Genomic DNA, 13,803 nt, shown 5'->3' with positions numbered 1-13,803 from the left:
CTTGCAGGACACATCCTCTGCTCGCTCAACTACATTCTGCGCTCTCGACTGGTCTGTGTACTCGTGGCACTCATCCTCTGCTTGCGGGACACATCCTCTGCGCTCTTGACTCAGTGTTTGCTTGCTCAATGATGTTTCATCTTGCTCGACAGCGCCATCTCGCACGTTGATTTGATGCCATACACCTTGGTGGTACATGCACTGCCTCACTGTGTGTGTGTGTGTGTGTGTGTGCGGGTGTGTGTCTGTGTGTGTGTGCGTGCGTGCGTGCATGTGTGTTATGGATAACTGCAGTCTGTAAAAGAGCTTCTTTGTGTGGGTGGGTCTAGTTTTGCAGTAAACAGTGCATGAGATTTCTCTGGTGAAATGTTCCTGATACTTAACACTTTCCCTGAGTCTTCCCACCTTCTCCACCTGGCCTCAATACCTTTATGCATCCCCAAAGCAGGAAAGGGCCAATTATCCTCTCACAAGATTGCAGAACTTCAAACTATCACATCAAACTTGATAAGGGATGGGATGTTGGAAAAAATAGAGCTTTGGGAGAGGTTTCCATTCAGGGCATGTGTGTTCACTTTGACATGCCTTTTGTCCAAGCTGTGACTGCCTTGCTTGTTAGTTCAATAGAACTGCTGGAGGTTTTGAAACTCCCACTTGTGCTTATACTGAAGCAGAGTCATGTGGCAACAGAATCTTGTCTCAAATCAAATCAAATCAAACTGTATTAGTCACATGCGCCGAATATAACAACCTGTCATGTCCTGGCCAGTATAAGGGTTAATTGTTATTGTAGTTTGGTCAGGACGTGGCAGAGGGTATTTGTTTTATGTGGTTCGGGGTGGTGTTTTGGTAAAAGGGCGTTTGATTTATTATTTCCGGGTTTTTGGTTTATGGTCTATGTTTATGTATTTCTATGTGTAGTCTGGTTAATGTATTTCTATGTTAGGTTGATTGGGGTTTGGGACTCTCAATTGGAGGCAGGTGCTTCCTCGTTGCCTCTGATTAAGAGTCCTATATATGGGTAATTGTTTGGTGTAGGTTTTGGTGGGAGATTGTTTCTTGTCTAGCGTGTATGAGCCTGAGAAGACTGTTCGGTGATCGTGAGTTTGTTTTGGAGTTCATTTTGAGTTTAATAAATGTTCAAGATGAACAAACACAGTCCTGCTGCATTTTGGTCCTCCTTCACCAACGATAACCGTGACACAACCTTACAGTGAAATGCTTACTTACGAGCCCCTAACCAACAGTGCAGTTTCAAAAAATACGGATAAGAATAACAGATTAAATTAACAAGTAATTAAAGAGCAGCAGTAAAAAATAACAATATATACAGGGGTGTGCTGGTACAGAGTCAATGTGCGGGGGCACAGGTTAGTTGAGGTAGTATGTACATGTATGTAGAGTTAATTAAAGTGACTATGCATAGATGACAACAGAGAGTGGCAGTGGTGTGGAGAGGGGGGGGCAATGCAAATAGTCTGCTTGACTAGATGTTCAGGAGTCTTATGGCTTGGGGGTAGAAACTGTTTAGAAGCCTCTTGGACCAAGACTTGGCACTCCGGTACCGCTTTCCGTGTGGTAGCAGGGAGAACAGTCTATGACTAGGGTGGCTGGAGTCTTTGACATTTTTAGGGCCTTCCTCTGACACCGCCTGGTATAGAGGTCCTGGATGGCAGGAAGCTTGGCCCCAGTGATGTACTTGCTTGTCATGACAGGAGCTGTCCTTTTTTCTGGTGCTGAAATATATTCACTGGTGCCTTAGTAAGCGCCATTCAACTTTCAGTCATTCCTCAATGTTAATACGATTTAGTCTCGGAACACTATATAAACTTTCATTAAAATTGTGTTTGATATCATCATGTTATATTAGTCGCTTTACTTAAGTATTAAAGGAATGTTAGTTGTTGTTATTTCTCTCATTTTATCTTCATGTGGTTTTGTTTGTCTCTCCACCTAAAAGGAACTAAGTGATCTCATTTATTAAATACCATGTAGTCATTGCGCTGGCGCAGACAGAGCGAGCCTAGTCAAATGCGACTTGGACAGGGCCCTCCGCAGGCAATGATAGCCTTCATAACATTACATACACAGAACAGAATGACGACAGGCTGATTCCGTCATCATGTTTAAACTGCAGGCGAAGACTCATGTGAAACAATACAATAAGCCACTTTCCCGAAGTAATTTTCCCCTTCAGTTATCGTCAACATGGTTTAACATTCGCTTTTCCCTTGTGCGGGGTACCTCCATGATAGGTAGAGAAAAATATAAAAAAGTTTATTTTCCCTATGAGTTTTATCTACAGCTGTGTTTATATTTTTATATTGTCCCGCAATCGTTCTCATAATCAATGCAATACTCCTTCTGTCGTTGACAAGTCTTACAATTTCTTGATCAATATAGCATTTCAGAACGTCCTCTCTTATCTCTCTTCATGCATGATCGATATCCCTAAGAAACATACTTTTGGGATCATCAGGCTTTCACATGAGGGTAAGAAACTTGCATTGCGCCTCTGCAGTGGTTCTTTGAATCCAGATGTTAGATTTTCGTCCTGTTATTATTCCTTCTTCATTGGCAATTCTTCACAGCGTCCAAAATCTAAGTAATGCTGATAAAATAATTGGTGGTCCGTGTAGGTTCTCCTCTCGAAGATTGGGGCGTCATCCGCTACGGTGTCTACTCGAGCCGAGTCCACCTGTAAAACACCTCCCGAGCTGGAAAACTATTCCGCCACCGTCACATCGTGGGGAGGCAGGCTCGAGCGCGACGATTGGAAATCTGGAGATACACTAATCTGTGATTGGGGCCCGGAGGGAGGAGTCTGCTGAAAAGGAGCGGGCGGGAGCATTGCGCGTCCGAGCCTATGTGTTTCAGCTCTAATATCTCACATATCAATAATTCAACGCGCAAGAAGAAGACCCCGCGCTATGTATTCAACTGCGCTTCAACTCGACAAGGGCCTCGTACCGCTCTCGACTGGTTATTCGATTACGGAGTGACAAGAAGGCGCGGGGAGGCTTGAGCCGAGAGGGGGGGGAAAAGTTAACAGCGGGAACGACTGGGTAAAGGGGGACTCTTCATTAAAAAAAATTAAAAAATAAACGGGTAAACCAAACCTGTCTTTGACCTTTTCCAATAATTAGAGAAACACACAAGAGGAGGTTTAATTCAAGAAGCGAAAAAGGATTTGGTCATTTTAATAGGCTGAATTTTGCGGAAGAGAAGAAGTACTATATTATCTATCGGAGAAATCAGAAAACTATCTCTTTCTTTGTGCGGGATACAGCAACGAAGTGCAGAGTGAAGTTGCCGTAATGTTGACGCTCCTACTGGGTGCAGTGTGGCTAGTGACTATAGTGAACGCTCAAAACGAGACGGAACCCATCGTACTCGAGGGGAAATGTCTGGTTGTTTGCGATTCCAACCCAACTTCGGATCCCACCGGGACCGCGCTCGGGATATCGGTGCGCTCCGGGAGCGCCAAAGTGGCTTTTTCCGCGGTGAGAAACACAAACCACGAGCCCTCGGAGATGAGTAACCGGACTATGGTCATCTACTTTGATCAGGTAACTTTCCCTGAACTGTCTGTCTGCTATATCATAATCTATGGCTACCTTGGTCATGGGGAGCGAGTGTCTGGAGGGGGTTTGTTGTAAATCTATAAAAAAGCTCACTGGCTATTATATTCGTGAGGTGGAGAATGGAGGCTCGCTGTTTTAGATATATATATATTAGATGTAGAGATAAAGACAGGTGAAAGTAGGCAGCCTTTGAATATTTAACTTCCTTTTGATGATATGAAATGAAGTCTGACATCTCTCCAAATGATGTAATACCTTGTCATGAGGGTGAAGTCTTAATCCATGCTACTCCATATCTCAAAAGGTTAATCGCCGACAAATGGCTATTCAATTAAATTAAATGTTTCTGCTTGGGCGGATTTTGATCTCACAAAATTAGTAATTTGAGCCTCAAAACTTCATCGATGGATTCATTCCAAAATTGATAATCTTGGTTTCTGTAATTGTTTTAATTTGAAACTAACAAAGTTATAGTCAAATGCCATTTGAGCTACAATATATCAGGCTGCATTGCGTGATTTCCTTTTAACTTTGTAATTGAAAGAAATTATAAAGCATTTATACTATGACAACGAAGAGTGTCTTTGATGTTAGTGTGTTTTTTTCCCTTTTCACATTATTTCTCTCTTCCCCAGATACTTGTAAACGTTGGTAAGAATTTCGACGAGGAAAGGAGCAATTTCATCGCCCCGCGCAAAGGGATTTACAATTTTAATTTCCACGTGGTGAAAGTGTATAATCGCCAAACGATCCAGGTCAGTCCACTGTAAGCCTATAAATAATGAATACTTTATTTAATATGTGTCTGTGGGTGGGTGTGTTGCGCGCGCGCGTGTGTGTGCGTCACGCACGCACACCCGCTGGTAGACCTCATAAAAGTTGAATACACTAATACATTCAAAAACGATTCCCCTAGAAATAAATTGTAGATTTGTGAGATGTCATTCCCCAGAGAAAATGGTAGTTTGCAGATGAAAGTCAGCCACTGCATCATAATTAATCGATAAGCGTATGGGGCCATTTTGGCGCAGGAACAGCCAGCTAGCCAGTACAGTAGCTGCGGGTGCGGTTTCTGGACCTTGGACAGCGGCAGCGTAGAACTCCCTCTGTCCTGCTGCGTGGCTTGGCGTCTGCATTTGACAGCAAGTGAAAAGTCTAAACAGGTCCAAATAGACCAAACCCAAACAGCTTCACATAAACATATACATATTTTGCCGCGCAAATCCATCGAGCAGCGACTCACAACTCATGTTTCCCAAGCAAGAAACACAAATGGAGAAGCCTAATCCTTTGATGCGTTAAATATGCGAATACACTTAATCAGATGTAACCCTCTTTAAATAACATTTAACACAGACAACGTGGCTTTTAAAACCAGCCCCTCTTAATTAGATTGCATATTTCACTAATTAAACCCTGGTTTAATTATGCAGTGAAATCCACAGGGCTACAGTATTACATTCTCATATTCATCTCATATTGGAAGCTAAATTCATTAATTGAAATCAAACCAGGCAAGCAAAATGAAAAGCCCTGTAAAACCATATTTGTCCATTATGTCATTGAGTCCAACTAACCATAAACAGAGGTACAAATTACAGGCACCTGACTCAAGCAACTAACTACAGTACACTAAAACATATTTCACTGTTCATTATTTTGTCACAAAATATATAATGACTTTAAGATAACAAATGTAGCATCCTCCATATATCTGTAAATCAAATAACAAAGAGGAGAGGATTCACAGCTCAGTTCAGCTCTGATACACTAGTCCAACAGCCACAAGTGCTGTGTTAAAAACTCACACTGTTTGATTGCCTTAGAGCAGTTTTTCATGTGGATACAGAGGGAGGGAATAAGGAGAGATGGAGGGAATAAGGGAGAGAGAGAGAGAGAGAGAGAGTGAGAGAGAGAGAGAGAGAGAGAGAGAGAGAGAGAGAGTAACAGTAACATAGATTTACATGGATTGGTTGAGATAGAGATGAAAAACGTTCCAGTATCTTTCTAGATGGATGTGGACACAGGAGTGTCTTACAACCCCAGTGTTTTGCTGTTGAAGGAGGAATACAGGCATTAACATCTTGAAACATCCATAAATATCTCACCTCCTCATAAGCATACACCATGGTCATTGAGTGTTACATATGAGCCTCAACTACAAAGTACTGAGCCTGGAAAAAATCTATTACCCAACTAATCAATGACTGTAGTTTAGTATGAGTCCCTAAACTACTGATGGAATTCCAGGATTTTGGGCACTGGCCAGAGGGGCAAGTAGACCACAGTTTTTACTAGCCTTGGTCCAAAATCTGTGCTAGTTGGGCTCATTTTCTACTAGCCCAGTCTGAAAGGTACTAGGCTCGTGCTTGCGGACTTTAGCGGGCTAGCTTCATTTCATTCATGTGAGAGTAGGCAAACAGCCATTCAAACTGACAGTGAGATATGAAGGCTACAGAACCTCACACTATACGGGATGGGGGCTCTTGAGACCATCCTCCACATGCATTAAAGGGAAATTTCACAATTGGTCAACTTCATATTAATAATCTCCAGCATCAACCCAACATCAACATCTGTGAAAATGGCACGTTTCTATGTTTTGTAGTAAAAAAACAGAAGAAGATAAGTGTTTCCATGACATCATCAACCAATTGGTAGGCAATGCCTACTCACAATTGGTCAAACTCACACGATGCACACCAATGTCATTGGAAACACTTATCTTCCTCAATCTTTTTTACTACAAAACATAGAAACGCAGCATTTTCACATATGTTGATGTTAGGGTGGTGCTGGAAATGATGAATATGAAGTAGAACTTTCCCTTTAAAAGAGAAGTGAATGTGTAGATTGCATAAGGTATTGAATCATGTGAGCACATGAATGTTTATTATGAGCCACCATAACCGCTGCAAAAATATGGGAATTTTTTAACAATCTTCTCCATGAGTCTCCCTCATGCAACTTTGAACAAGTAAAAAAAAAAACTTTTTTAAGTGCACCATACTTTTAAAGATTACTTCTCTCAAAAACATGACATTTCTAAATATATCTTTGCTGCCCACTGGCCAGTCATTGTGTCTCCCTTCACCGGGTAGAGAGAAAGTGGTCTGTTGTCACGTCACTGCTGTCCTCTGTCTGTTTGGACAGGAAATGATGTGTCATGAGAGGAGGATGTCTTCTTTTTCATTACAGCTAAGTGCTGCATTAAACTGTGGGCGGAAACCCACTCACCAAATATATATCTAAAGCTTCTCTCTCTGGGCTTAATTGGGTGCTTACGCGTTAATGAATTCAGCAGCTCAATGGAATGCTGACACCATGCACCAGCCATTATGCCATTTACACATTACACTGTAATTTGCAGTGGCTGGCGTGATTGAGTGGTGGTGTTTTTGGGGAAGGGGTGGTGATTATCAGACTCGGTGATCAGACTCACAGAGAACACTGAACACAGGGCTCAGTCAGGCGGTGAGTTGGTACACGTGGTCAGTGTTCCTCACCCTCTCACCCTTCTTCCTAGCCTCCCCCTCATTACTCTGCTGAGAACAGGACCATCCTTCCACTGTTCTGTCACTAGTTTATTAGTTCCATACATCACTGCCACAGAAGAGGGATTTCCCTCAGTTTGACCATCCAGCTGAACGAGGTTCCCTGTCCCCTACTCAGTGTGGGTGGGGATGGTGCTGGTGTTGGGGTGAGGGTGGGGCTGGGTGGGAGCTGAGTGAGTCTCCCCTGGGCCCTGGCTGGGTGGGAGTGATGTATGTAGAGGCTTGGGCTTCCTCCAGTCCACCTCCCTGCTCACTGTGGACTCATTTAGCACACTGAACAGACGCTGCTCTGTCCTGCCTCTCTTAGATGACATCTCTCTCGCTCTATCTCTCTCTAAAACCTAGCACCTCTTAATCTTTCAGGCCTAAGATGAGTGTTTTGATCTCTTTTATGCACTCATGCATGATTTAGATGGTGTCTATTTGAGTGTTAAGGGCATGTATCAGTCAATGGGTGTTTTTACTCTTTACTCTTAAACACAAGGAGGGTGAACTGTGCATGAGTCTGAATGAGTGAAATTATGTAATGTTCATGTCTGTGTCCTCTGTGTTCTAGTATTGCCTGTAGGGTGTGTGTGTGTGTGTGTGTGTGTGTGTGTGTGTGTGTGTGTGTGTGTGTGTGTGTGTGTGTGTGTGTGTGTGTGTGTGTGTGTGTGTGTGTGTGTGTGTGTGTGTGTGTGTGGAGCTGCGGGTGTATTTAACCATCTGTAACTGTAGTACATGTCCTCTCCTGTAGGTAAGCCTGATGCATAATGGATGGCCTGTGATCTCGGCCTTCGCTGGGGACCAGGATGTGACTCGTGAGGCTGCCAGTAACGGAGTGCTGATCCAAATGGAGAAGGGGGACCGAGCCTATCTCAAACTGGAGAGAGGAAACCTCATGGGGGGCTGGAAGTACTCCACGTTCTCTGGGTTCCTGGTCTTCCCCATGTAGAAGACAAGGAGACTGGAGGGACTAATGCTTCTGAGCTCGGCTGCTTGGGAGACTGGAGACAGAGAGAGAGAGATGATGAAAGATATAGAAAGAGGGAGAGGAGGAGAGAAAAAGATATGGGAGAGGAAGTTAAAGAGATGAGTAGGGTATAATTAGTTGGGCAGGCTCTCCAACACACTCACTCACTCCGCTGCCTGACTACAGCTCTGGACAGCCAAAACTTTTTTATCCTCAGAAATACTATCATTTAAAAACGTTAAAGAGAGTAAAACCTAGAGGCCAAGTCCACCCATTCCCCCGCATCATCTCTTTCTGCATCTGCTTTGAGGAATGTGTCTGTATTACCTACAGTGTCAAAGAGCTGCATCAACCATGTTTCCACATTCTGTATGGCCATCCCCATCCATTTTCTGTGACTCCATTTTTTTAAATTTTTTTTATGTCTGTGTACAGTCTGACAATACATTTTCTACATCCCATCCACTTCTAATGTCATTTCCAGTCCAGACAGATACAGTACTGTACCATCACGTCCTCCTCACTCCCCACCCCATTTCTTCATGTTTATTGATCCCCTGTTCAATAATCCTTCTGTCCTTTACTCCTCTCCTGCTCTTTTATCCTCCCCTCTGCTGCTCCTCTTTCTAGCCTTCTCCACCCATTAAGGATTGGTTTGTCATGATTGCTTTGTCATGATTGGAGGATTGCTGAAACTCTAAAGACTCCTGCTGTATACTGGATACATATAAAATCTGAAAGTTTCTATATGATATAATATGTGATTAACAGAATCTGGTTGAATATCTGTGTTTCTGTATTTTAATGTTAAAACTTAGTGATTGTGTGTGGATTATGAGGCTGCCCTTAACTACTGATGCTTCTTGTTCTTGTTTCGGTCGAAATGTGGCTAAACTGAAACTATACCACAAAAACTATAAAGGAATTTTATTCTGATTATTAACTGTAAAATACATGTGAATATTTAGAAGAGAGAAATCCTCCCTTTTATTTACCAATCAATCAATCAATTTATCTATTGTTTTTTATTTGCTTTTATCCAATAAAATATATGTGGTACTTTTATTTGTCTTAAACCTAATCCGAAACTCTCATTGCGATTAATTTGCTGAAACCTAGTTGGCATAACATCCATGACCGTCTCTCTATCCATCTCCCCATCTTCCAATGAATTCCAAAAAGTTGGCTGGAGTAAGTGATGATCAAGATGTAATGTGTGTGCATTTGTGTGCGTGTGCTTGAGAGCCAAAGATCCACGTTGATGTTCTTTATGTGTGTATGGCGGTGTGTGTTGTTCCCATTGACGTTGTGCTACCTGCCTGGCCCAAGATCCGTTGTAGAGAGAGAGATTCAGTCTGGTGATTGGGGGCTTCCACCACTCTTCTCTTACTGCTGCTCACTCTCAAGACTTTAATGAGCTCCTGGGGGGAAATTAGTGAGGGTATAATAAGCTCTACTGCTTATACAAAGATCATGTTGTGTTCATTTCTCCCATTTTCTCTTCTGCTCTCTTCATTCCCCTTTTCTCACACTTTCTACTTCCTAATGATAAACATTTAAAGAGAAGGGAATGGAATCTTGACCGTGTGATTTGTTTTATGTCTTAATGATTACGTAATCTTGTTAATCTAGGTAGTTATGGGTAACCTTTTGGTGTGACCTTTTAAAAAAATCTGTTTATCACCTATTAGTTTATGAATTTAGCTTGTGCGTACAGGGCTTTTGTTGCTGTGCGGTCAATCCAAGGTCTACTTCCTCTAACATAATTTGATTGAGGGAGATGGACTGAAATGTAATTGTCTACAGCATGTCACAGCCTAGCAAGCAGGGTGGTGGGGAGACAGCCAGGCTGGCACCCACCCTACCTCACCCCTCTGCCCTCCCTTATCCTTTATCTCAATGTCAGGGAAACAGCTGACAGGGAAAATGAGGCCCATGTATGGAAATGTACCCAGATTTCTTGCTGGCCTCCACACTTTTCACGTAGTAATCTCATATCAGAAGACAGGGGCAATGGAAGAAGAGTTTCCGCCCTGCTTCATACACCCTATTCACCCCATGACACTTACCCCCTCTCACCATGATCCAGTTCACCCTTTTGCTTTCATATGTTTCACACGTGTATGTATAGGCCTACCGTATGTGCTGTGCATTGTCAAAAAAAAGTATATTTCATGGTGCAAAGTGGGTGAGGAAAGATTGTCATCAGATATTTAGAGTAGAGTGAGAGTGTGCACTTGAGCTGACTTGTGAGTGATATGTGTTTGGAGATTATATGAGTTTTGCGATCCATGGAGCGAGCTGAGAGGAGGGGAGGGGTGCATAACCTTTGGTTGTTTGAGAAGTTGATATTATTCTGACATGACTCACTGAATGTGCCATATGCACTGATTTTACTAGGCTGGTGGAGAGAGATGAACTGAGCGATGAGAGGGGTTAGAAAACTAGCTTCCTTCCTTTACATGTAACTTATTCATTGCTTCATGTATAAATTCTGATTCTGATTCTGAAACATATAGTTTCAGTGTTGGCAGTGAAGCGTCAAAGAGGGCAGAAAAAGAGTGGAGAGTGGCAACCAGAGTGGCAGCCATATCTAGTGGTAGTAGTCTGGGCAGTGTGGTGGTAGTAGTCTGGGCAGTGTGGTGGTAGTAGTCTGGGCAGTGTGGTGGTAGTAGTCTGGGCAGTGTGGTGGTAGTAGTCTGGGCAGTGTGGTGGTAGTAGTCTGGGCAGTGTGGTGGTAGTAGTCTGGGCAGTGTGGTGGTAGTAGTCTGGGCAGTGTGGTGGTAGTAGTCTGGGCAGTGTGGTGGTAGTAGTCTGGGCAGTGTGGTGGTAGTAGTCTGGGCAGTGTGGTGGTAGTAGTCTGGGCAGTGTGGTGGTAGTAGTCTGGGCAGTGTAGTGGTAGTAGTCTGGGCAGTGTAGTGGTAGTAGTCTGGGCAGTGTAGTGGTAGTAGTCTGGGCAGTGTGGTGGTAGTAGTCTGGGCAGTGTGGTGGTAGTAGTCTGGGCAGTGTGGTGGTAGTAGTCTGGGCAGTGTGGTGGTAGTAGTCTGGGCAGTGTGGTGGTAGTAGTCTGGGCAGTGTGGTGGTAGTAGTCTGGGCAGTGTGGTGGTAGTAGTCTGAGCAGTGTGGTGGTAGTAGTCTGGGCAGTGTGGTGGTAGTAGTCTGGGCAGTGTAGTGGTAGTAGTCTGGGCAGTGTGGTGGTAGTAGTCTGGGCAGTGTGGTGGTAGTAGTCTGGGCAGTGTGGTGGTAGTAGTCTGGGCAGTGTGGTGGTAGTAGTCTGGGCAGTGTGGTGGTAGTAGTCTGGGCAGTGTGGTGGTAGTAGTCTGGGCAGTGTGGTGGTAGTAGTCTGGGCAGTGTGGTGGTAGTAGTCTGGGCAGTGTGGTGGTAGTAGTCTGGGCAGTGTGGTGGTAGTAGTCTGGGCAGTGTGGTGGTAGTAGTCTGAGCAGTGTGGTGGTAGTAGTCTGGGCAGTGTGGTGGTAGTAGTCTGGGCAGTGTAGTGGTAGTAGTCTGGGCAGTGTGGTGGTAGTAGTCTGGGCAGTGTGGTGGTAGTAGTCTTGGCAGTGTGGTGGTAGTAGTCTGGGCAGTGTGGTGGTAGTAGTCTGGGCAGTGTGGTGGTAGTAGTCTGGGCAGTGTGGTGGTAGTAGTCTGGGCAGTGTGGTGGCAGTAGTCTGGGCAGTGTGTGTTGCCACCGTGCCGCCCCACTGAGGCCCACATTAGTGTCCACTGGCAGACGACCCAGCCGTTTGTGTTGTGACACTAACCAGAGCTGAGGGCCCAGCCACTGAGAGAGAGAGAGAGAGAGAGAGAGACATATGCTCTTTTTCTGTTCGACATACCATGGAAAAGGTGGGGCTCACAGGAATAAAGTGATATGACATGTTTGTGTGGTGTAAACTACATTTGTAGAGGTTAAGGAGATGCTTGTGATGGAGATGGAGCTGTTGGTAAGGCCTGTAGTGGAGGTTAGGGCTACCAGAACTGTGTGTGTGTGTGTGTGTGTGTGTGTGTGTGTGTGTGTGTGTGTGTGTGTGTGTGTGTGTGTGTGTGTGTGTGTGTGTGTATATGTGTGTGTGTGTGTGTGTGTGTGGCTGCAGTGTGTGTGTGGCTGCAGTGTGTGTGAGGGTCAGTGATAGAGTAGCCAAGGTGCTGTCTGAGGATATGGGCTAATGATTATTTATCGTTGTGAGACCGGGTGAGATTCGGTAGGCCACTGTAATTTGTTTTATCGCATACACCAGCAGATGGGCACATTCCCGGTCCATTGACTGGAGTGATTCATGCGATCCATCTTTTCTGCTCTTGCAAATTTCGAACGCGGCCCTAAGAACAACGACGTCGGGGAAGAGCAGAGCCTTAAAGTAACCGGGATAGAAAGGCCCACGGCCATACCGTAGCTCTCCTGTCCGTAGCTCTCGTCATTAGGAGAGCTACCGTATGGCCGTTCAGCTAATGATCAATAGATGGGATAGGCCTAGATACATTAGGTGACAATCAAACCACACACAGGCACACACGCAAATGCCCTATTGTACACACCATACACGCGCACATACATACACACTCACTACTTAATTTTACGACTACGTGAATTTTAGCTTTTATTTTTCGATGACAGCACTTCTTATGCAATATTATAACAAGCAATGCAGATTTACAAATACGTTTAAAGAACACTTATTAAATATGTGTGTTATTAGCCTACTTTGCCTATAATGCAAAACACGATATTCCAATACCGACATTGAAAGGTGGATCATATTCAAAGGTATTGATGTTATGAGTCCAAGGAAAATCCGTCACGGGAAGGTATCCACATAGACGCGACCTCCAGGGATAGAACGGAGGCGTGACCTCCAGAACACTCTGATCAGGCTTCAGACAGCGTAGACTACAGTAGATTATTTAAAACTCCACCCATAATTGCTGAGCCATGAATAGACAGCCTGACATGTCATGTCATATTGTGGCTAATTGGCAAAAACACACAGTTGCTGTACACGCAAATAAAAACACAGTTAAAGTAGAGGAAATACAATTACTGGAGAAACATGTCAGGTTCATTTTAGTCTACATAAGTGGCTCCGTGCATTGAATATGAATAGCATTGAGTAATTGTAAATACTGGTATAGAGGAAGGTTTTCTCTAGAGAGCTGCACTTTGGTCCCAGCTCCCTGAAGGATTAGGCTCGAAGAAATGTCGCTCTAAATTATGTTGAGTTAATAGCAGAGACACTGAAATCACATTTGAAGTAATAGTTGTATAAAATATGCCCACTTGCAATGTTATACATAGGCCTAGCTATTATATTGCTGTCATAGTAGCACACAAGGATACAGACCAGGGCTATGTGAGTTATGGTTTGAATCTTGATTCATAATGTGAATCTAATAGACTATCACATGAATGGTTTGCAGCTCATCCAATTAATTTGATAAATACATTGTGTGGAATATAATCGAGAGGCAGTGGACTAACAAATAGTCTACTTAAAATGAATAGCCTAATATGATACTCTACAAGCCTACTAACAATTACATTCATCTATTCATTTTGCAGGTCAATTTGTTCGTATAAATCCACAACTGATCGATTAAATTGATTAGAGGGAATATGACAAGCAGTTGTTTAGAGGGCATATCAGTCTTCCCCAAAACTCCTTCCCCCAAATTGCTCAGTGAGCACATCAAAAGAGTTTCCCTCTCCTCTCACAATCCT

The 13,803-nt window shown here is 43.7% G+C and overlaps 1 protein-coding gene across 1 annotated transcript; it reads left to right on the top strand.

Moving 5' to 3' along the window:
* The first annotated feature begins 2,435 nt into the window (after nt 1–2,435).
* On the top strand, nt 2,436–9,661 carry LOC106573707 (cerebellin-1). Its single transcript, XM_014149001.2, has 3 exons — nt 2,436–3,569; nt 4,220–4,339; nt 7,875–9,661. The coding sequence occupies exons 1-3, from the start codon at nt 3,318–3,320 to the stop codon at nt 8,070–8,072; spliced, it is 570 nt and encodes a 189-aa protein (XP_014004476.1). The 5' UTR covers nt 2,436–3,317; the 3' UTR covers nt 8,073–9,661.
* The last annotated feature ends 4,142 nt before the right edge of the window (nt 9,662–13,803 follow it).

This window comes from Salmo salar, chromosome ssa16 (genome assembly GCF_905237065.1).
Source record: "Salmo salar chromosome ssa16, Ssal_v3.1, whole genome shotgun sequence".
Classification (NCBI taxonomy): domain Eukaryota; kingdom Metazoa; phylum Chordata; class Actinopteri; order Salmoniformes; family Salmonidae; genus Salmo; species Salmo salar.
Note: the sequence above shows the minus strand (reverse complement) of the source record. Positions and strands in the feature narration are given on the sequence as shown.

Coding starts and splice junctions, on each gene's coding strand:
- LOC106573707 (XM_014149001.2), top strand. CDS start 3,318: ATGTTGACGCTCCTACTGGGTGCAGTGTGGCTAGTGACTATAGTGAAC. Junction 3,570..4,219: donor TGGTCATCTACTTTGATCAG/GTAACTTTCCCT, acceptor TCTCTTCCCCAG/ATACTTGTAAACGTTGGTAA. Junction 4,340..7,874: donor ATAATCGCCAAACGATCCAG/GTCAGTCCACTG, acceptor CCTCTCCTGTAG/GTAAGCCTGATGCATAATGG.